The 21,966-nt window shown below is 43.1% G+C and overlaps 1 protein-coding gene across 1 annotated transcript in view; it reads left to right on the top strand.

Annotated features, from left to right (window-relative positions):
- The window catches only part of LOC307259117 (proprotein convertase subtilisin/kexin type 4-like), a gene marked incomplete at both ends in the record, with an annotated part of 161,734 nt that overhangs the window by 137,194 nt on the left and 2,574 nt on the right, over window positions 1-21,966 (top strand). The window contains 3 exons of the mRNA XM_080038851.1: window positions 51-236; window positions 12,827-12,950; window positions 19,225-19,394. Coding sequence (XP_079894977.1) covers window positions 51-236; window positions 12,827-12,950; window positions 19,225-19,394 — 480 coding nt within the window. The remainder of the gene's footprint in view (window positions 1-50; window positions 237-12,826; window positions 12,951-19,224; window positions 19,395-21,966) is intronic.

The following is a 21,966-nucleotide window of genomic DNA, read 5'->3' as shown; positions in this document are numbered from 1 at the left end:
TGGTTGACGGCTCCCTTCTTTTTGTTTGTTTCTTTGCCACCTGTCACCAGGTGAGAGTGAGCATCAGCTCTGTGTGTCGCGGTGACCTCTCCATAAGCCTGCAGTCTCCAGCTGGCACTGTGTCTATGCTGTTGGACACACGGCCCAATGACGCCTCCACTGCCGGCCTGAAGAACTGGACCCTGATGACAGTGCACTGCTGGGGGGAGCAGCCACGAGGCATCTGGACCCTCCAGGTGAGAGAGGAAATCTGCTTTCATGGCAGCCATCTTTGTTATTTTTAACAACAACAGCGATGCTTAGCTACACTTCAGTTAAAAGGATTGGTTAAACATTGTTTCCACTGTATGTTGCTCTTCTGCTTGTGAGAACATTTTTTTTTTTTTTGCGGATATCTGCGTGGTTTGCGCATGCACACTCACGGCACGGTTTCCTTCCGATATGTATTTTATTCTAAAATGACATAACGTGAAAAAAATATACTGTAGAGTGTAAAGTTTATCTACTGGCTGTCGGCGGGGGCAGGCTAATACTTCCCATTGACTACCAGTGGTTGTGATGGGCTAATAAGGGATGAGCGGCTTTGCACATTTCTTCTTCAAAAATGCACATACAGTTAATGGAATGGTTTCTGTCTAAAAAAGCTAAAAAAATAAAAATTTAATGATTCCTTTATGCTGCACTTTCAGCAAATGTTAGCAGAAAAGGTAAGGTGACCAAGCGTCCCTGTATTTTGCGGGACCTGTCCCTGTATTTGCTGGCCTGTCCCTGGTTGTAACTGTCCCCGGAAATGTCCCCGTTTTTAGATGTTGGCCTACAGTAAAAACGGATAGCAAATTGAAATACAATTTCAACGATTTTTTCTGTAATTTGTCTACATCTCTCAACTAGCGGCCTACAAAATATACCAAAAAGAAGATCGTGTACACTTGTTAAGCCTATACTAATTTTCCCATACTGGAAACTATTTCACATAGGCTACCTTCTGTCATGATATAGAAATGACTTGCTCCGCTTCACATTGTCCTATTCAGGTGGCTGCGGCGTAAAGAAGTTTAAAAATAGCCCCGCACAGCACAGCTCAGCCCAGCTTGGTTCAGTTCATTTTGCCATAGCAATGTGAATCATCCTCTACTTTCATCTCAGAGTTTCAGCCAAGCATGGCAATCTTCATTTTCCTCCCCGCACCCTTTTTCCTTTTTTTTCTCTCTCTCTCTTTTCTTCTCTCCAGTAGATGTGCTGATGTTTGATATGGAGGAAGGAGCTAAAATGGAAGGGGAAATTAAGACTGGAAGGTTAAGTAACCTTGGCCGGGTTTGACAGACACAATACTGTCGACGTCTGATTAGAATCCATACTAGGAGACAGTAGCACACTGAGGTCATTTACTGTATACGTGTGGGTGGTAGCAGTAGAGGTGTGTGTGTGGGGGACTCGGTGTGTGTGTGTGTGTGTGTGTGTGTGTGTGTGTGTGTGTGTTTGCGCGCGCCCGTGCGTGACTGTGTGCATGTGTGTGTGTGCAAATAGGCATCAGTCCTTGTAAACAGTTGGCGGTTTATAGAGAAAAAGGTGTGAAGATGAAAGACACCCACCCACTGTCCTCTATCACCTACATACACAAACACACACACACACACACACACACACACACACACATACACACACACACTTTCTTCCTCGCTCCCCGCCTCTGTGTGTCTCTCCCACGTCCTGGTGCAGATTTACTGTCCCCTCTGTGACCAATTACCCAGGCCCAGTGTGTCACAGAGACGGGGAGGAAACGCCGCGCAGCCGAGACACATAGCGACGGCGCTGCTCATTACCACAGGGCCGAGACCAAGTCACCGCCATGCTCACAACACGAATTAGCGCTCGCGTCTTACCGTGTGCCACATTCCTTAGCACGCCGCTAATCAGCACATGGGCTACGCACACACTGATTGTTGCTTACGCTGGATGTCAGATCGGTGACAAACACGAACACACCCAATCACAAATAGAGGGCGCTCAAAATAATAAAAGGAGAAACAGATCAGGGAGAGGAACAAAGACATACAGACGCCCTTACTGACTTTAGGATTAAATGCATTCAAAGCTCTCCTTGTTCACAACTTTTATTACAGATAGTGATGATGTAATAGGCGGTCATTGTCAATCAATTCTGTCAACATCAGTGAATGTCTCATTGCGTACTGTGTGTGCGCTGAAGGAAAATCCAGTCTTAATACACGGCCGAAGGCTCTGTAAACTGGTATGTAAACAAAGGGTGGCCCACCAGGACTATAATAGAAAAGACAGAAGAAGGGATGGCAGAGAGTGAGGGGGTCAACTACAAAAACAGAGACCCATAGGAAGAGACTTGAACTGCACTGTATCTGCTGGATCAGTGTTTAAAAACTCAAGGGCAGCAGAGGAGCGGGGGGGGGGGGGGGGTGTCTGGAGAGTCTATATTGATTCGTCATGATGACAATTGTCAAAGAGCGCCGTGGTGCTGCTGGAACTGAAGTGAAAAGGGAGTCTTAAGGCTCGAGGCTGGGCTGACCTTCCAGAGCTGTGAAGGGGACGAGACCGCAGGGCTGGAAATACACTCTCTCTCTCTCTCTTTCACCTCATATGTGCTCTCCCCTGTGCTCGCTCTACCGCCATATGTGGTGTCTCAGCCCCGCTCAGCGCCTTTACTGATTATCAGAGACAATATTGCAGGCTAGTATTGCACATATGCATATTCCAGAAAGCCAACAAACTCACAGGCACGTGTAGTATGGATTCGACCCTAATTAACTATATGAAGACAATATTGTATAATCATCAGTATCTATGATAACCAATAACGATGGTATATCAGATGTTATTTAGACCCTGTGTGTCCGTGATCTTTCTTCATCGTCTCTGTATCTCTCTCTCTCACACACACGCGCACACACACACACACACACACACACACACACACACACACACACACACACACATTCTGTATCTCATCTTCTCTCCTTAAAGCCTCAGAGTCAGTTCATCTTAATACAAAATTACACATTTTCTCACCTTCTTCCGGTCCAGTCATATCTATCCATGCAGCGTTTTGATTGTACTGTATTATCCCAGGTTTTAAGATTTGTTTTGGGATCTCCAATGATGTTTCCACCCCAAATACAGAGGAGGTGACTGGAGCTTTCTTTGTGGTGCTCACACTTGGAAAAATCTATTTTCAGAAACACTACTAGTTGCTTTATAACCGGATGCACAATGTGAGTAGTTTTTTGCAGAAGGACTCATTATGATAAAGTTAAATGTTTCTGTAAATAAATATTGCTTGTTTTTATGTTATGTTGCTTAAAACTCCAAAATTGGGTGAACTGACCCATTAAATGTGCATGTGTGTAATGCAGTGACAACTATTTTAATTGATAACTGTGATGACTGGCAGCTTGACTGCATTATTGTGCTTCTACTGAGCAACCTCATCGAATACAGAAAAACATACAAAAACACAAACACACATGCAGCGCTCTCTCCCACCTGGCTCCATGCTGCCATGCCTAGGGGGAGTGTGTGTGTGTGTGCTTGTGTGTGTTTGTGTGTGTGTGTGTGTGTGTATAGCAGGGTGGCAGCGCGGTCTTTGAGCAGAGACATCTCTGATTCCCTGAGGACTTTGAGTGTCAAGCTGACTGTGACTAGTGTTGCTGTAGGAATATAATGGCACTATTTAGCCTGCAGCACTGCGTCTACACACACACACACACACACACACACACACACACACACACACACACACACACTCACACACACACACACACAAACAACCAGCCATCCTTGCTGGTCATGACTGACAGATCATATATTTACCATCACTATCCCCAGTGCTTCTTCCAGAGTTACTTTCCTGCTCCTCTACACTTCTCTCCCCAGCAGATGACATCAACCAAACACACACAGCGACAAACTGATAATGCCATAACCAGCTGATAATGTAGACTATGGAGATCAATTAACGCATGTGGCCGATAGACAATATTGACGTTAACCAGTCAGTGTCTACAACCTTGATGGAGGTGATGCCGTTTGTGTCGTTATACATTTATTGCAGAAATGATCATTACTGCTCCAGTTTTCTGTTGACAAGGACTAAGAAACATGGTTCCATGCACTTGAATATGTTTCATGATTGTCTCACAAGAGAGTGCTACATGGTCTGTGTTGTGCAGACATTTTGACATTGTTAAGTTATCAATTTACAACGTACCAAATATTGGCTGATCTTTAATAAACACCCTATTGAATAGTGTGTGTGTACCTCTTCACACTTTACAATTATATTAAAGCATGCTTTGATAATTCAGTTAAACGGTCATAATGTTATACAATGTGCTGTAGTGCAGATACAAGGGGTGTCAGTGTGGGCGATATCAATAAACTAACTTATGCCTTCCTAATTGAAAATTGAAAAGAGGAGAGAGATGCTCTTTTTTAAGCCCCAAACATGTCACTTTAAAAGGGACACTTATGACATGAAAAAGGGCCTCTCGCCCCTGGTAAAGACGAGTAGAAGCATTTCAACACTTGACTGTAACAGCATATACAACTCACAGCATCACACTGGCAAAGCTTACGTAGTTGCTGCAGTGGAAACAAACTCTCAGGCACATTCTCACTAACACGCACTTTCACACGCGCACACACAACAAAACACAGACACACACACACACACACACACACACACACACACAAACGCAAACACTCACTCACTCTGGCCTAAGGTGGATTTCTAGAGGTGCATATATTTGCATATATCTGCATGTTTAATGAGTTCTGGGAGATCAAGCGATCCATGCGGCCCTTTGTGGGTATTTCTTTCTTTGTGTGTGTGTGTGTGTGTGTGTGTGTGTGTGTGTGTGTGTGTGTGTGTGTGTGTGTGTGTGTGTGTGTGTGTGTGTGTGTGTGTGTGTGTGTGTGTGTGTGTGTGTGTGTGTGTGTGTGTGTGTGTGTGTGTGTGCGTGCGTGCGTACGTGTGTGTGTATGTGTGGAGGTGGGTGCGGGGCTGGGTCGCCATGTAAATATCACCCGCTGTGTGTTGCCACCCGTCACAGATGGTCGGGGGCGAGGGGCACCCTGTGGGCACAGGATACCTATTTCTGTTTGTCTGCTTTCTTTGTGTGAGACTGGGAGGCAGGGAGAGTTTGACTGTGTGCAAGCTCCTATCTTAGTGTGTGTGTGTGTGTGTGTGTGTGTGTGTGTGTGTGTGTGTGTGTGTGTGTGTGTGTGTGTGTGTGTGTGTGTGTGTGTGTGTGTGTGTTGTGTGGCACTGTAGGTTTTTGTATGTGTAGGCCTAATTTACTACTTGCACTTTTGCAGTGCATTCTAGCGTATGTGTATGTTTGGCTCTGTGCGTGTTTCACAATTTTTGTTTGTGTAATTGCTTTTCTCTGTGTGTGTGTGTGTGTGTGTGTGTCAGTTAGTTTAACTTCTGAGTTGACATGCATGTGTTTGCAATTCATTACGTATTTTTATAGTGCGTGTGTGTGAGTGTGTGTGTGTGTGTGTGTGTGTGTGTGTGTGTGTGTGAGTGAGCGCCCCAAATTAAACGTTTGCAGCTCTCTCTACGTCAGATGAGTTGTTTTGTGGTTAAGCATGTGTGTGTGCGTGCCTGAGTGTGTGTGTGTGTGTGTGTGTGTGTGTGTGTGTGTGTGTGTGTGTGTGTCTCCCAGCATGCAGTGTGGCCGTGATGGCCCTGTTTTTGGATGATTGATGTGTGTGAGGGAGCAGCGAGGGGCTCAGGTTTGGGCCAGCGTCTCAGTGTGACACACTGCTGCTTCCCTGCTGCTTTACATATGTACACCCAGCAGGACTCCACCTCCCCTCCCATCTGACTCTCCTACACAGCCAGCACTCACAGGTTCCTCTTCAGGGCTTTATTGTGGAGCTTCTGTTTGTCCCGTGAAAGTAAATTGAGTATTGTGAGCTTGCTTAGCAGCCACTCGTTTCACATTTTACCTGTCTGTGATTTTGTTTCCGTTTGCTAATCACTTACACGGTTTAATTGTGGTGAGCTGTAATTTTTAAGGAGTAAGAGCAGCAGTGCTGAACCTGAGAGAGAGAGAGAGAGAGAGAGAGAGAGAGAGAGAGGACAGAAGGCCCTTGCTTTTTTGTGCTGCTAAATGTGACAACAAATATGTATACTATTTTTTTTCTCACTGTTTGCAAGCTGTCCGTTCTTAAATAATATAGATATATTGACGCTTAAAGCTTGTCTGCATGTCCTTAACATTTTAAGGAATTTCTTGTCTTTTTAAATGTGGTGGCTAAGCGTGTTGTACTCTAAAGCAAAGCAATGACCCCCTTACTGGACCATGAAATAAATCATAGTGCTCAAGAGAGGATCAGAATGGATCGGAAAAATAAGGCAACGTGTGATGATGGGTTGCAAGACAATACTGTTTTGTTTTAAAGCCACTTATTCACTTCTTGCTTGTGATACAATGTTGTGTAACACTAATAAGCGTAACCTTCTCAAATGTTTACATGCTTTATTTTGTTCATGTGGAGCACCATTTTTAAAACGCCCTCCAGGTACACACTAAATATGCAGGCAATTTAAGGAACACAGTGCACTCATGAGTCAGAGTCACGTTGAAAGGATTTTTCTGAATATTACTGAAACTGACACCTTTACAAACCAGCAGATCGACAGTAAAATACAGAGAAAATGATTAACGGTTAAACATTTACTGCATTTATTGAATGCATTTAACAACATTATTTCAAAGAGTCTGCTGTGATTTAGGTCACACTGGACATGTTCAGTTTGGGTCTTTGGCTTTTGGACCCCAGAAAGCAGAGAACAAAGCCATGATGATTAAAGAGGGAGTTTATTTAGAAAACAAATAGTTTCTGGCTGGAGGCCGGGGAAGATGGCGGGCTGGCTGGGGGGTTCACTCAGGCCAAGGGGAGGAGAGCGCTGGAGACTGGGAGCTGGGTTGGTCTGTTGGGCACAATGGAAACTGCACACAGGGAAAGCTCAGGTTAATCCAACAATCCCAGAAAGGCTTTAACAAAAAAATCACTTCAAAACTTGCAGGCTAAGCACACTCAAGAGCAACTGATCAAACTGCTATAAACACTTGGAAATACAGCGCAAGGAGGCACTGATCTCTACCGATTGCAAAGGGATAATCTGCCACAGGAGTGGTGTCTTGTCCAGGCTTTTATTGAGGCTTTTATTGAGGCTTGATTAGGTGATGAATCCCAAGTGTGCCTTGTTACAGAGCCCCAGCCCAACCAGCCACAGCCTCTCCTGCACCCAAACTTCCAGGGAGAGAAACAGAAAGGGGAAGGGGAAAAAGCAAAAACACAAACACCAAAACAAACCCCACCATGACAGCACAGAGCCGGCCCTGACCAGGATTTTAGCTGCCCCCGCCCCCTCCCTGGCATCGCAGTCAATTCAACTACGAATTTTCATACACTGACACAGCAATGCATAGCTTTGTCTTTGACATTTGAGTTTATTCTGGAATAGAAAATAGCCTGCAAAAGAAAAACAATATCACAAAAAAGAGACATAAAATGAATAATGAGGACAAATTGTAAAGATAGGTCTAATACACAATATAATGCATTACAATTAGAAATTATAATCTATTCTAAGAGTAGTAAATAATTCAAAACTTCGCATTGACTATATTTGAACACGAAAGCTATATTATAACCAAAAACAACAACACATCAACAAGCTCAACTCACCTTGCGACAGCCTGACTGTTCTTGGCTTTGGGTTTATTGGTGAAGCCTTTATCCTTGATGCTGTATCACTGGGCTGTGCTGAGGTGAGGAAGGGGTCTGCAGTTGGTCCAAAATATTTAAAATCTGAAGAGAGAAGAGACATTACATTACCATTGGTTGTTACATTTTAATAATGAAAAAGATGAAAACTTAAGAGATGCACACTATTCATTCATCACATTAATGTCACTGTAGGCCTACCTCTGTCTTTGTCACGTTTTATCTCCTCTTCTTTTTCCTTTTTTTCTTCCCTTGGCATCAAAGAGCTTTGGTCTTTTTGACATGGTGTTGTTTAAAATAGATAATAGTGCTCTTATAGAAGTGTCTATAGTAGTATTATAGTATTGTGTGTGTTTTTTATATATATAGTATTGTGTGTGTTTTTTTTCTTTTTTTTTTCTTGCGGCGCCCCCTACGGATGGATGTGCTAAATGGAAAAGCAGCCTTTCATCCCCTTCCAGCAGCCACAGAAGAAGGGCTTCACTCCTTGTGTATTAGTTTGGATGATCGGGTTCTGAACCAGGGTTATCTCAATGACCAGGATCTCTTTGGTCTTCGTCACTGTGTTTGGCACAGCGGGCGTCTCCTCAACCTGAACCTCTTTGTGCTCCATGATGGCCTGGATGGCGTCGATGACAGCCTCTCTGGCAGGGGAATCACTGTCATAGTAGTCCATGCAGCAGCACTTGGAGACCTTCTCAAACCTCCTGAAGACGGCTGCCACCATGGATCGGGCGGCGATAGTGCAGACAGCAAGCAAGAAGTTTTCGGGAACGGGTCCAAACCGACGGAGGCAGGGAGTTGCTGAGTTGGCCAGCAGTTCGCCGATTTCACAGCTGGCAGCTTCGGCCATGTTTTTCCGATCGGGCGCTTCCAGGATGAACTTGACAGCACTGTCCACCACCGCTTTCCCCAGGAGAGCAGCGTTCTGCTCAAGCTCCACAGAGGCTGGTCTATCATACCCCACAGGGAGAGGCATGCCGGGGATCTGAAGGCCACCAAAAAGCCTCAGCAGCTTAGTGTTCAGAGGGAGGAGCAAGGTGCGTATCTCCTCATATGCTCCTAGGCGGAAGAACAAGAGGAACTTCCAAAGGCCCTCCAGCGTGAGCTTCCTGCCGAGCAGCTGTGAAAGCTGCTTCTCCATATCCAGTTCCTTCTGGATCTCTTCTTCCATCTGAGCGAGACAGAAGTGCCTCGCTGTGGTCCAGGCCTGTCAACATCACTCTTTAGTTAGTCTCAACATGGGAATACTGTTGTGTACTGTCAACATTTCAATGCAGGTCATATATTTGACTTACCAGTTCAGCCTTAAACAGGAGGTTTATATCTGTACTACTGATATCCGGATACCTGTTCAAACAAATAGAGCCTATGTTATTTAACCTGTACAACGTTGACTTATTTGTACAAAAGCTCTGGTCAGTTTTCCATCAGTGATTCAGTCAAATCAATGATGAGCTTTACTCACTCCTCCAGGAAGCTTCTTCCTGTCAGCAGGAAGGTCTTCATGTCTCTGACAGATAAATGAGCAGGGACTTGTTCCTCCTGCTTCATCACCATAAACTCCCTCACAATAGATTTCTGAAACACAGATTCAGGTAAGTACAGTAGGAAGCAGCTCACAGAAACACCACATTATACAATGTAACATAAATATGAACAGTGCAACGTTTACATTGACAGTAACTCACTTCTATCAGGTAGTAAATTTGCTCTCCTCTAGAGAAAGAGGACGGTCTCATCTTTTGGATTTCTCCAAAAATCAAGTTGATGTCCATTGTTAATAAACGTCAACGATTCAAACAATATGAAAACCGTTAAAAGGTTTGTATGAACAAGTTGAAAGAAAATGTCTTAACAAAGATTTTTTGATAGCTGAGCAATGAGCATTCAGATACCAAATGAGTGAGAATCTACAGCTGCACCTAGGAATACATCATACAGAATGTAGAACTTTGTGACCATCACAACTGTGAAGGTTCCCTCAAAGAACTGATTTTTGTTTACAATATATTCTAATATAGCCTAACATTCGGTTCAAGGTGCCTCAAAATAATTAATTTTTAATTTCTGATGTAAGAATAACATGTAGAATGTTTTTTTTAAACTGACTGCAGGCTCCCCAAATGTAAACAAATCCTCCTCCCCTGAAACTGCATAGTGCAACTTAAAGGAATACGTCACCCATACAGAACCGACGTTCTATCTTTATATAATCGTTATTTTAATATAATGAATGAAGTTTTTCTTCCCTCAGTCTTCCCTCCGTCTTCCCTAGGCCCAGCTGTCCTGTTAATCCTAACGCTACATTTTACCATGTGTGATGTCACACATAGGAAAATGTAGGGTTAGACAGTGAGACCATAAAACACTCTTTCTGCCTTTTCTCAGGCTAGGATGAACCGATTTCTAAAATGTTTGCACATTTGTACAACATAGGATCTCAGAGTTCAATACACCATCGGTGAATTAGGTCTTTAAGTTATAGATAATATTTATGTGTGTAAAATTTAGGAAAGCTTATCCTAAATAGATTTGATTCAAACATTTAAAAATGTTTTGGGATAAGTCATTTTGACATGTTACAATAAAATAAGATGTCTCGAACAAAACAAGGATGTAATAATGTATCACAATGTCAGCAAAATTAAACATTATAAAGGTGTGTGTCTTCTTTAGGACATATAAACACAACTGTAGTATCACATCTTTTAAACCCTTTTCAATTCAGTAAAGAGCTACTGTATGTACAAAGCAATGTCATGTAGTCATAAAGTAATAGATGATGCTGCTTATTCACTTCAGTCTCTATCTACCTTTTCTTAGTCAGTTCTGGGATTTGAACCAGGAGCCATTTAGTCCCATCATGTCCTGACAGCTCTTCTAAAACCTCTTATCTTCTATCAGTTTCACTCATATTAGCAGTCAAGTCCAGTTTCCTTACTCCGTAGTCTCCATGTATAACTTCTAATATGCCTCTGTAAATTATGTTTTTTATTCATTTATTCCCTATTATTGGCCACTTGTATTTTGGTCACTTGTCCCCCATATTGCTGTCTCATTATAACTATGTTCTCCAGTCAGGCTCATCCTCTATCTCTGGGTTTCACTTTCCTCTCCCTGACACTCATCCGTTTCCATATCCTGCCATCTCTGGCCCATCACTAATCCCCCATCACCTCTCTTATTTTTCTGTCTGTGCTTTCTCTCTCTCTGTCTCTCCCTCTCTGTCTGTCTTTCTCTCTCTCACTCTCCCTGGCTTTTAAATCCTTCCCCTCTCCCCTCTGTTCCTCTACCTCGGCTAATCCTTTCATTTTCTTTGTCTCTCTTTTGTCTAAAAGTCAGTAATTTCTCCTCCTTTTATGCCTGGCTTTATGTCTCTGCTTGAGCTTGATACTGTGTATATCCCCCTGCAGTTGAATATCGTATCATGATGCCAGTAGTTTGCCAACTGGTTTATTCCTTCTTAACTTTTTCTCATTGATCGGCAACTGGCTCTCAGTTTATATGAATATATTGTGCACTGAGACATCCTCACCAAACATGACAACATTTTAAATTGCAGTGCTACATAAAATCATACTGTTTGTAAAGTTATGGCATTCAAATACAATATTAAAAGATGTTATAGACCCTGTGTCAGAAGGGCAAATGTATGTTAAATAAACATGTTTTTTTTTACTTTAGCTCAGAAACAACCTGCCAACACAACATATGTGACTCATGAGGTTTTTCTGAGACGGCGGCAAGGTCACTCTCCTCGGAGAACCCTGTCGAGCCAGTAGAAAGGCATGCTGGGAGGCCGACAGGATGTGTGAGAGGTATCGATCCACCTGTAGCATCCAGCTGTTTGTTTACCAACAACAAATCAATGCAGCGCTCGGCCGGGGGCTGCCATGCCTGGCCTATGGTCTGCTGGGAGCACTTACACTCTCACACACATAAGTATATAGAATATACACACACACAAACATACAGGCAGGCTGGGACGCTGCACTGGCAGATTCAGGGAGTTTATAACATTGGGGCTCCTGATTTAGAACTGCTTAGGTAATCAGCTTCAAATATGAATGATATACGTAAATGTAAGTTTGACTGGGAGAGTGTGACAGTTTATATATTTTACAATCTAGTAAGTATATCTTCTCATCCTCACCTTTGGGCTTGTATAGGATATTTAAGTTCCACGTCACTAAGCTAACGTCTTAGTCAAGAGACATTTATTTTTTTATCCGTGTCTACTCTTGTGTGACGTCTGACCGGAGTGAGAAATGAGCATGGGGCGTGACAATTGCTCTTTTCATCCCACGTAAGGTGTCATAGTGGAAGATAAACGACGCAGCCTTTGGGATGCCTCATTTCATCTGCGATAAAGTCCACTGTTTGTCAGAATTGTTCTGCCTTCAGTCGGCCAGTTTGAACTTGAGTTGATTTTTAGCAAATCTATTGAAGAAAACCTGACATATTTATCTTCTTAAGAATATTGTGGTGGTGGATTCTATTTGACTTCTCATCCTTCATAAAATTGTGTTGTACACAAATGTATCACTATGAGACACTGTATTGTTGTAGAAACTGTTATAACTTCAATGTGAACAGATCGCTAAATGCATAAAACTGTTTGCAGCGTGAGATGGTAAACTGTCTCTGATGAATCCATATGTTAGTTGAGCATTGGTAAAAGTCCAACATCCACTATTGTCTATTGTGTATCTCAGTCAAGACTTGACAAGGCTCTATGACTCCATGATTGCTTGCTCTAACACAGTGACCAAATATTACTCTGATACATACTGCATTCAGGGTTTCTCTATAACCCCTGCTGTCAAATATTTACAACACATCCCTGTGCGTCTGGAATGTGCACACGTGTCTTGGTTTCGCCATAGTTCTTCTTAGAACTCTTTACAAGTTAGCTCTCGTTTTTTTTTTGTAAAACAAATTCACCATTGTTCTTTTGTTGTAGTTGTTGTTGCAGGAAGAATGTTTTCCACATGACTCAGAGTTTTTTCTGGTGAAATGATACCCTGGCTGATGTGTTTACTTCCAGGTGACTGACCACAGAGGCACAGTGAGGAGCTGTAAGAGGCCAAGGGAAGAGGAGCCATCTGGAGCCCTGATCAGTGTAACGCTCATCCTGTACGGCACCTACCAACCGCACAGGACCAAGCAAGGTATGTGACTGTGTCTACAACTCTTGCCCATTATCTCACACTTTTTTTTGAACAAGTGCAAATTGAATTGAGAATGGACGCGGGGTTACTGTGACCGCTTGATGCATGCTCTTGAGTGTATAGTTCAGGAGAAAAAAAAATTCACACAGAAAGCCAGATTCAATGCATCAGTTAAAGTTTACAAAGCAGGAAATGAAAAAAAATGCCCATATAATTTCAGGGAGTCTAATAATGTGTGTTGTCAAAATCCCTTTTTGTCCAAATCATTGAATGTCTCCTCACGATGTGCTAACTGTCCGTACTGTTTGTGCACAGAAAATAAATGCAGTGTTAATACACAGCCTATATATAGGCTCTGTATATGGACATGTTTTACGGTGGCCCCCCTTTGTTTACATACCTGTTTACAGAGCCTAAGCTGTGTATTAACACCAGATGTTTTCTCAGCGCACACACAGTACGGACAGTTAGCGGATCATGAGGAAATATTCACTGATTTTGACAACAAACGTTCTCCAGAATCACTGACTATATACAATTTTAAAGAGAAATTGACACTGTTCTATTGGTATCACTCCAAGTGTTCCTCAAGTCCAGTTCAAACATTTCCTGGCCCTCCTCTCCCATGGCCACCTGCCTGTTTGGCTGAGGCAGCGTAGTCAGTAGAAGTCACTGACCACAGGGACTGGGATGTGTAATTACAGAGTGACCCCTGGCTGCCCCAAACCCAATCCCAGTCCTCCCCCTCTAGTGCCCACGACCTCACACACACACACACACACACACACACACACACACACACACACACACACACACACACACACACACACACACACACACACACACACGCTGACATGCACACACACACACACATACCCACATCTCGTTAGCCACACCGGCACAAAGCCACCGCATCTTACTGCGTGTCCCTGTCGGGGGTTTTGGGGTTGTTAGAATCACTGCGGCATGCTGGGAGAAAGACACTGAACCAGACTTTCCTGTTGATCTCTGTCAAAGGGGTTTCCCACCAGTGAAAAAGGTCTATGGACTTTGGAAAGATAGGAAAAGACCTTAAAGGTGCACTTTGGGGGTGTCAGAGAAAATAATTCTTTTGAAGGTATATTCTCATAACTGAACAATCAAACTTTCCTCACAGGACAATTGGATACCCGGAACAATGTTTGAAGTTAGAAAGCTACCACAAAAGTTACTGTGGTAACACTTTACAATAAGGTAAACAAAAAGTGAGTTGTTAATGAGGAACGAATGGTTAGTTAATGAGTAGGTACTGAGCGATTGATGATGATCCAAGCACTATTGATCAGTTACTGTAAAAATGATAGGTTAATGAGGAGGTTCTGATAAACTGATTCAAGCACTGTTTAGTTGCTGGTACACCGACTGGGAGATACTGTCTTAATGAAGCATGCGTTCCTCATTCGTTCCTCAGTAACTACTCCTTTTCTGTGTACCTTATTGTAAAGTGTTACCGTTACTGTTTCACTTTTGTTGTTTATAGCAGCAGGGCTCAATGTTTGTTTACAATCATATCCATATTCATTTTGATGGTAATAAATCGTTACTAGGAATTATGTAGAGTAAAACTTCAGCCCAAGTGTATCCAAAGCTAGAAAACAAGAAATTAAGGAAGACAATTTTTAGGGGCTTTTTACTTCTCCAGCTTGTTTCTGGAAACCTGAAAAGAGATGGAAAGGTCTGGGAATTTCTATCTGAGGGCCACATTGGGAGTGTGTGTGTGTGTGTGTGTGTGTGTGTGTGTGTGTGTGTGTGTGTGTGTGTGTGTGTGTGTGTGTGTGTGTGTGTGTGTGTGTGTGTGTGTGTGTGTGTGTGCGTGCATGCGTGTGTGTGTGTCTTGCTCTGTTGCTCTCTCATCTCCTTCTGTCAAGATGCTGATCTCTCTGTTGAGAAATCAATGGCTTTCCCCCCTCCTCCTCCTCTCTCTCTCTCTCTCTCTCTCTCTCTCTCTCTCTCTCTCTCTCTCTCTCTCTCTCTCTCTCTCTTCATCCATCCATGTATTCCTCTCTGTGCTCCTGGACCTAACCCAAGTTCAAGCTGTTGGTCAGTCTGCTGTCCACACACACACACGCACGCACGCACACACGCACACACACACACACACACACACACTCTTACAGTACAGTGTCGCTATTGCTCAATCTTTTCACCAGTGACATCATTATTTAGTAGTTTGCCGGCTTTACACTTCACCCACTGTCACAAGTTTAGGATTAAACTGTCTCTTGTTATGCTGAATACAGACTTTATTTGATACTATTTGGAGATTGACGTGTTTTTGATACAAATGTAAAATAAAACGCTTAGAATTTTGGGGAATCACGCTTATTTGTTGTTATATTACAGAGACTTACTGTATGAGACAGGAGAGTTACAAGATGCTAATGGCCTTATTTAATATTGCTAAATTATCTCTGTGTTTCATTTGGGGGGATTGAATGATTTCTGTCCTATTCACAGTGGGTTGGTTACAGACCGACACACATCCCAGTTGGAAGAGGAATTACAAAGTGTATGATGTAGGCTACACTGATTTTTTTTTTACCCTCTGTTTCCTCTATTAAGGCCTCTGCACCTCTGTGGTTCACTGGCGTAAAACTGGATTAAGTTGCCAGTTTATTAGGTACAATCATGTCATCGAATGCACCCTACAACAGCACAAATGTTACCTTGTGATGGTAGAGGAAATATCATGAACATTATATCTCAATAAAATGCGATACAGTGTAATAAATCCACTGACAGCATCCTCTCAAATGATCATAAACCTCTCTAAAACTTTCAGGAAGGTAATAATGGATTGGGTTTCTATAGCGCTTTTCTAGGCACTCAAAGCGCTTTACAGGGTTCCAGGTTCCATTCATTCCAGACAGTCATACCGGTGGTGGTAAACTACGATAGTAGCCACAGCTGCCCTGGGGCAGACTGACGGAAGTGTGGCTGCCATTCATACGGCCCCTCCGACCACCACCTCAAACATACAGCAGTCATACACATTCACACGAGGCAAGGTGGGTGAAGTGAGTTGCCCAAGGACACAACAACCATGTCACAAGTGTCAGGGCAGGGATCGAACCGCCAACCCTTTGATCATTGGCCGACCCGCTCTACCACCTGAGCCACAGTCGCCCCAATAGCTGTAATTTATTGCAGGTCTGTTGTATTACACTGCCCTTTGTATAGTTAGTTATAGCTGATAAACCGGCACCTCACTGTATGCCGTGTCAATCAACACTATAGTAAACAAAACTCTGGACTGGATCAAATGTTAAATGTGTATGCCAATAACTGCTGCATGTAGCTCTTTACATAATATATGCTAAATGCTACACCAGGGCCTGTTGTATAATGACACCTGATTGATCACTTTGGTGTCTAGGATCTCAAATACTTATCAAGAAGGTGCCGGATTTCTTTTTTAAAGTTTTTGTTTGCAGCTGTACGTTCTTTGTTAGAGTGACAGTATAACATGGATCTAACGACACATGGAGAGCTTTACAATCAGGATGTGTAGGATGAAGCTCCAGCTAGCGTGTCTTTTGTGATCCAGCCTGGTGCGTGCGTGTGTGTGTGTGTGTGTGTGTGTGTGTGGTTGCAAGTGTGTGTGTGTGTGTGTGTGTGTGTGTGTGTGTGTGTGTGTGGGCTCGCTTCCACATGCGTTTGTTTGGTGGCCGTGCAACAAGCGTAGGTAAATTGCTGTGATTATGTGGCAGTAATTGAACAGGGACGGTGTGTTTAATTGAGTTGTTGTTTCCTGATGTTTCTCTGTAGTAGCAGGCGCCGCCACGCTGACAGGTGCCTCGTCTCGCTTCGCCGAGATGAGAGTTTTCTTTTTCTTTATACATTTACCGTCACATGGGCTTTGTTGTGTCTTTTGTATCCGCTTTTTTATTCTGTGTGTTTTGGGTTTAACAGTGTTTGTGTGGCATGCTTGTGGGTTTTACTGTTTCAGCAGGAAAGGGGGAAGCATAGGGTTTGTGAGATGTTTCTTAAAGCTCTGACAAACTATATAATACATACTGTTTATAAGGATGTATAGTTCTAAAGGTGCAGTCAGTGATTTGATAGAATGCTTGTTGATTTTGGTCCAAATCATTGAATATCTCGTCACGATCCACAATCTGTACATACTGTGTGTTTGCTAAGCAGTAATCCAGTGTTAATACAGAGTGTAGGCTCCTTAAACGTGCATGTTGTATAGCTACGGTGGGCCCCCCCTTTGTTCACATACTAGTTTACAGAGCCTAGGCTGTGTAAAAAAAAAATTCTGCATGCACACACATTACGGACAGGTAGCGGGTCGTGAGGAAATATTCACTGATTTTAGCAAAAAGTGATTTTGACAACAAGCATTCTCCAGAATCGCTGACTCCACCTAAATGTTTGTGTCTGTGTGTGTCTACTTGTCTGCCAAAGAGTGAGTGAGTGAGTGAGTGAGTGAGTGAGTGTGTGAGTGAGTGAGTGAGTGAGTGAGTGAGTGAGTGAGTGAGTGAGTGAGTGAGTGAGTGAGTGAGTGAGTGAGTGAGTGAGTGAGTGAGTGAGTGAGTGAGTGAGTGAGTGAGTGAGTGAGTGAGTGAGTGAGTGAGTGTGTGTGTGTGTGTGTGTGTGTGTGTGTGTATACAAGTGGCTGTATCTGATCTGGCCCCTGGGCTATACAGTCCAAATCAGATGGTAGGAAACAGCAGTTTCACTATTCCCTCTCCTCCTCTCTCCTCTCTCCTTGTATCGTTTCTCCCCTCTTCTCTCTCTCCTCCTTCTCTCCCCCCTCGATCTCTGCGGAAGTGTGATTACGTTCCTCCTCTGAGCACCAGTGATCTAAGGGGTTTCAGTTCAGTGTGTGTGTGTGTGTGTGTGTGTGTGTGTGTGTGTGTGTGTGTGTGTGTGTGTGTGTGTGTGTTTTGGTGACTGGTTGCTGATCTGAGCAGCCTGGGCACTGCGTATTGTGCGGCACAATTCACGGACGAGGTCTCTAGATGAATGCATCCATTCACAATTACAGCCTCTCCATTAGCTGCAGCCCGCACCGCCTCGTTGTTGTCTTTTATTCTTCTCTGCAAAAAAAAAGAGAAAAAAAGCAATTAAAGCAGGACAAAAACAAGCTAGAACACAAGAGGTGTACCTGGAAAAGGAAAGCAAGGGAAGGGGTTTGTGTGTGTGTGTGTGTGTGTGTGTGTGTGTGTGTGTGTGAAGGGGGGGGGGGGGGGCGGTTCTTTGGTTGGGGCTTAAAATACACCCTATCTCCATTGGAAAATCTACGCATTGATACAATCTCCTCCAAGATACTCCCACAACCGTATGCAGATTTAGGTTTTTCCCGTTACACTGTAAGTGTGCCTGTAGTTTATATTTTCAGTCTAAAATGAATAAGATCTCACAAGCACAGAAAGTTGTCCTCTAAAGTTAGGACGTTGTTGGCACTGCTGTTCTTGAAGTTTGTGTGAGTCATTTTACTTTGCAGTGGGTGAACACGAAGAGCGAATAGATTCATTTTCAGTTCAGGTCATTTTTGAGTCATGCTTAATTTGCCTGTAAAGTGGCCGAATGATTGTTGAAAATGTTCTAAAGGCCACAGTTGATTTGTCATAAAACTAACTTGACTTTTTATTGTGGTCTTGTTGTGACTACTTAACAGTAAGAGAATGCTTTTAATGTGAAGGAGCAGCACTAGGACATTTTTGGTTGGCATTAGCAAGGTAGCAAAAAAGTATTAAGTCACTTTACCTCTAGGAGAGAGAACAGTGGGGAGGATTTCAAGCATTAACAATGGATTATGTGATGCATTTTTTTTCCTGTAAATCCCTCATGCTTTGGTAGGCAATTATAATCTTGCAGGAATGGTGGACTAACAATAAAACAAACTACCATATAAAGGAAATGACAGAACTTGAACACATTAAACGGCAACTTTTTTAAAACATGCCAATCATATACAGAACGGCATCAAAAAACAAGATTTGATTTTTTTGTATTTTCTGAAATAGAAAAAAAAATAAGTACAGCAAAAAATAGCAAAAACTCAGAAAATAATATTTTTTTATATTAATAATTAATACTTTTAATCATTTTAGCCTAGGTAAAGCATTTAAAGACATCATTTCCATATTGTCTCCGCTAACATTTAAAAACAGTTGACCGAAATTGACTTGACATTTGGATGGTGACGTAGATGCAAACACCGTTTTAACAGAAATGTTACGCCTTATTATTGTTATTTATTTTATTTCATTCTTTGCTTCAGAGGGGCCCCTGAGGAGCATTGTGTCCATGGGCTTGCATCACCCTGTCCCTCTTGGTAGGCTGCACCAGAGGGAGCATTCCCCTCCTCTGGACCTGATTGAATGGGTCTACAGAATGGAGAGAGACAGGAAGGTACGGACTGCTGACATCACCGTCCCAGTCCGACACAAGGTAAAGTAACTGTACACAGAGGCAGGGGAGGAGAACACACACACACGTTTCACACATCACACACTCTGTGATTTACTATTCCAATAAATCACTGGCGCCGCCTAATTTCCTATGGATTTCAATTTCCCCCTGGACATATCTGCATTGATCAACTTCAGGTGTAAGGATGTGCCAGGCGTCGCTCACCGGGACACTGAAGAATGGCTCGCAGATCTGCACCTAACGTGTGTGTGTGTGTGTGTGTGTGTGTGTGTGTGTGTGTGTGTGGGTGTGTGTGTGTGTAGGGATTTGTGCACACGCAGCACTTCTGTTCTGTTCTGCGCTGTTGTCACCGCCGAGGCTTTAAGATACAAATCCTTGAGTCTGAAGAGCAATAACATCTGAAAATGTCAGAATCATACAGACGGAGAGAGATGGCTGAAACGGGGACTTGAGATATTGTTATTCCGATCATATCTGCCGCTGGTACACCGAGCGCTGGCCCTGATTATGAGGAACAATTGAATATCATTCTCTGGCTTCCTCTAACAGTTGTTACTCTGGAATGAAAGAGAAGGTGTAGGCCTATAACTCCCCCCCCCCCCCCGCCCCCCTTTGAAAATTAGAGGACATTTTGTGGTCTAGTCTAGTGAATCATCTTTCAGCAAAAGGGGGTTTGAACTGAAACAAGTAGAGAATTCTCTTTCAGACTATAATGCGGCATTATCCTCCCACAATTACCTAGGAGGTTTTCTATCTTGTGTCCTTTACGCTGCATTATGAGGCCAATTACGGCTCTGTGCCCGCTGGACGACAGGTAGCTCAGTGTGTGTGTGTGTGTGTGTGTGTGTGTGTGTGTGTGTGTGTGTGTGATGTGTGTGTGTGTGTGTGTGTGTGTGTTGCTGTTGCCCGACATGTCCTTGCTAGGGTAACACGGTCACGGGGGCCTGTAGATGAGGTTTGGGCCGGTGTCGTGAGGCAAACAACAACGTCTTTACCCCCAGTTCCTCCCCTAGAGGCAGATCTGAATGGATCGCAGAGGCAAGGAGGAGAAATAAATTGGAGAAAAGGATAAATCGATGCTTGGCGGAGAGGCAAACAGACCTTCCAACCCCCGGACGCAGACGCACGCACACACACACACACACACACACACATACATACACACACACACACACACACAAGTACACGTACAATGGTGTGCCTTTTTTTCCTTGGGCTGTATTGGATTGGTATGCAGAGACGAGGAGAGACGCTCAGAAAAAGACTTGGCCTACAAATGATGTCCTTTGTTTGATCCACTAGGTTGGGAAGGGCGGGGGGGGCGGGGGGGGGGTATAGTGGGTGGATAGGGAGGGTCGTCCCACAGAGAAGGTAGGAAAACATCTCTGTCTGTGTGAGCCTCTCTCTCTCTCTCTCTCTCCTTCACTAAGAGCTTCTCATCTAAGGGAGAAGAGAGAGATCAGCTCCAGGTTGTCATCTGTTTTCTGCTGATGACTTTCAGGACAGACAGACAGGATACGGTGTGTGTGTGTGTGTGTATGTTTCTGTGTGACAGTATGTGAGTGTGCATTCCAGTGCAATGCTTGAATATATGCTCCACCGATCTGGAGCTTTCAATCTAAAGGTTATTTCCTGTGTATTGCTGCTCGGGTTTCGTCTTCTTGTTGTTCAGCCCTGTTCATTGACTCTATGTTTAATTGCTGAGATCTGGGATGAAACTGACACCAATAAAATACAAGCAATCAGACAATTAAGGGGATTTGTTGTGTTACTATGAGAAGAAAACTGGACAAAACGACTAAAATAAGGCCAAGACTTTAAGGAAAAAGGCTTGTAGGACACTTAATAAGGCGTTTTCATATTCTTATCCCAAATGTCACTGTTTATATGAGACTTACATAGAAAGTGTTCAAAAACCAGACTAACCAAACTCTATTAAGTCCACACACTTTATGAACGGCACTTGTTCACCAGGAGGTGCCTGTTCATGAGATTTGATCATTGTAATAAATGGCCCCCAAATTGCTGTTATTATAAAGCTGGCAGCTGGCAGCTCTTTTCAATTCAGAAAATGTCATGCCAGGGTAAAAAATAGTCTATATCGCCAAGCTTGAAGCCCTTGTGTTGAAAATCAGCAGGAAAAAATTGAGTGGTGTGAGTAGTGGATTTAGACAATCATAAAACACAAGACTCCAAAATAAACCCTCTTAATTTTTTTTCTACTGAATCACACTGTATAAGTCCTCATTAAAAGCTACACATGCCTGTGCCGTTTCAAAAAGCAAACGTTCAAGACATTACACGGATTTACACTGATACAAATAAAAGATATGTTAATTTTTTACAAAACTTTTATTTGTAGTTCTAGTTTGTTTGGTCCACCACTCTGGTCCAGACTGGAATATCTCAGCCACACAGTGTTGAGTGGATTGATATGGAACATTGAACAGTGATCCACAGAGGATGAAGGACCATCCCTCAACTTTTATTGTATTGCCAAAAAGCAGATCAAAGTTTATCTTACATTCTGACTACTTGGGTCAATAATTACAGAGACATTTAATCAATTTTCTGGGCGATATTTGAAAAC

The sequence above is a fragment of the Ammodytes marinus genome, assembly GCF_949987685.1.
Source record: "Ammodytes marinus genome assembly, chromosome: 13".
In the NCBI taxonomy this organism is placed as follows: domain Eukaryota; kingdom Metazoa; phylum Chordata; class Actinopteri; order Uranoscopiformes; family Ammodytidae; genus Ammodytes; species Ammodytes marinus.
This window is presented reverse-complemented; position numbering and strand designations above follow the sequence as displayed.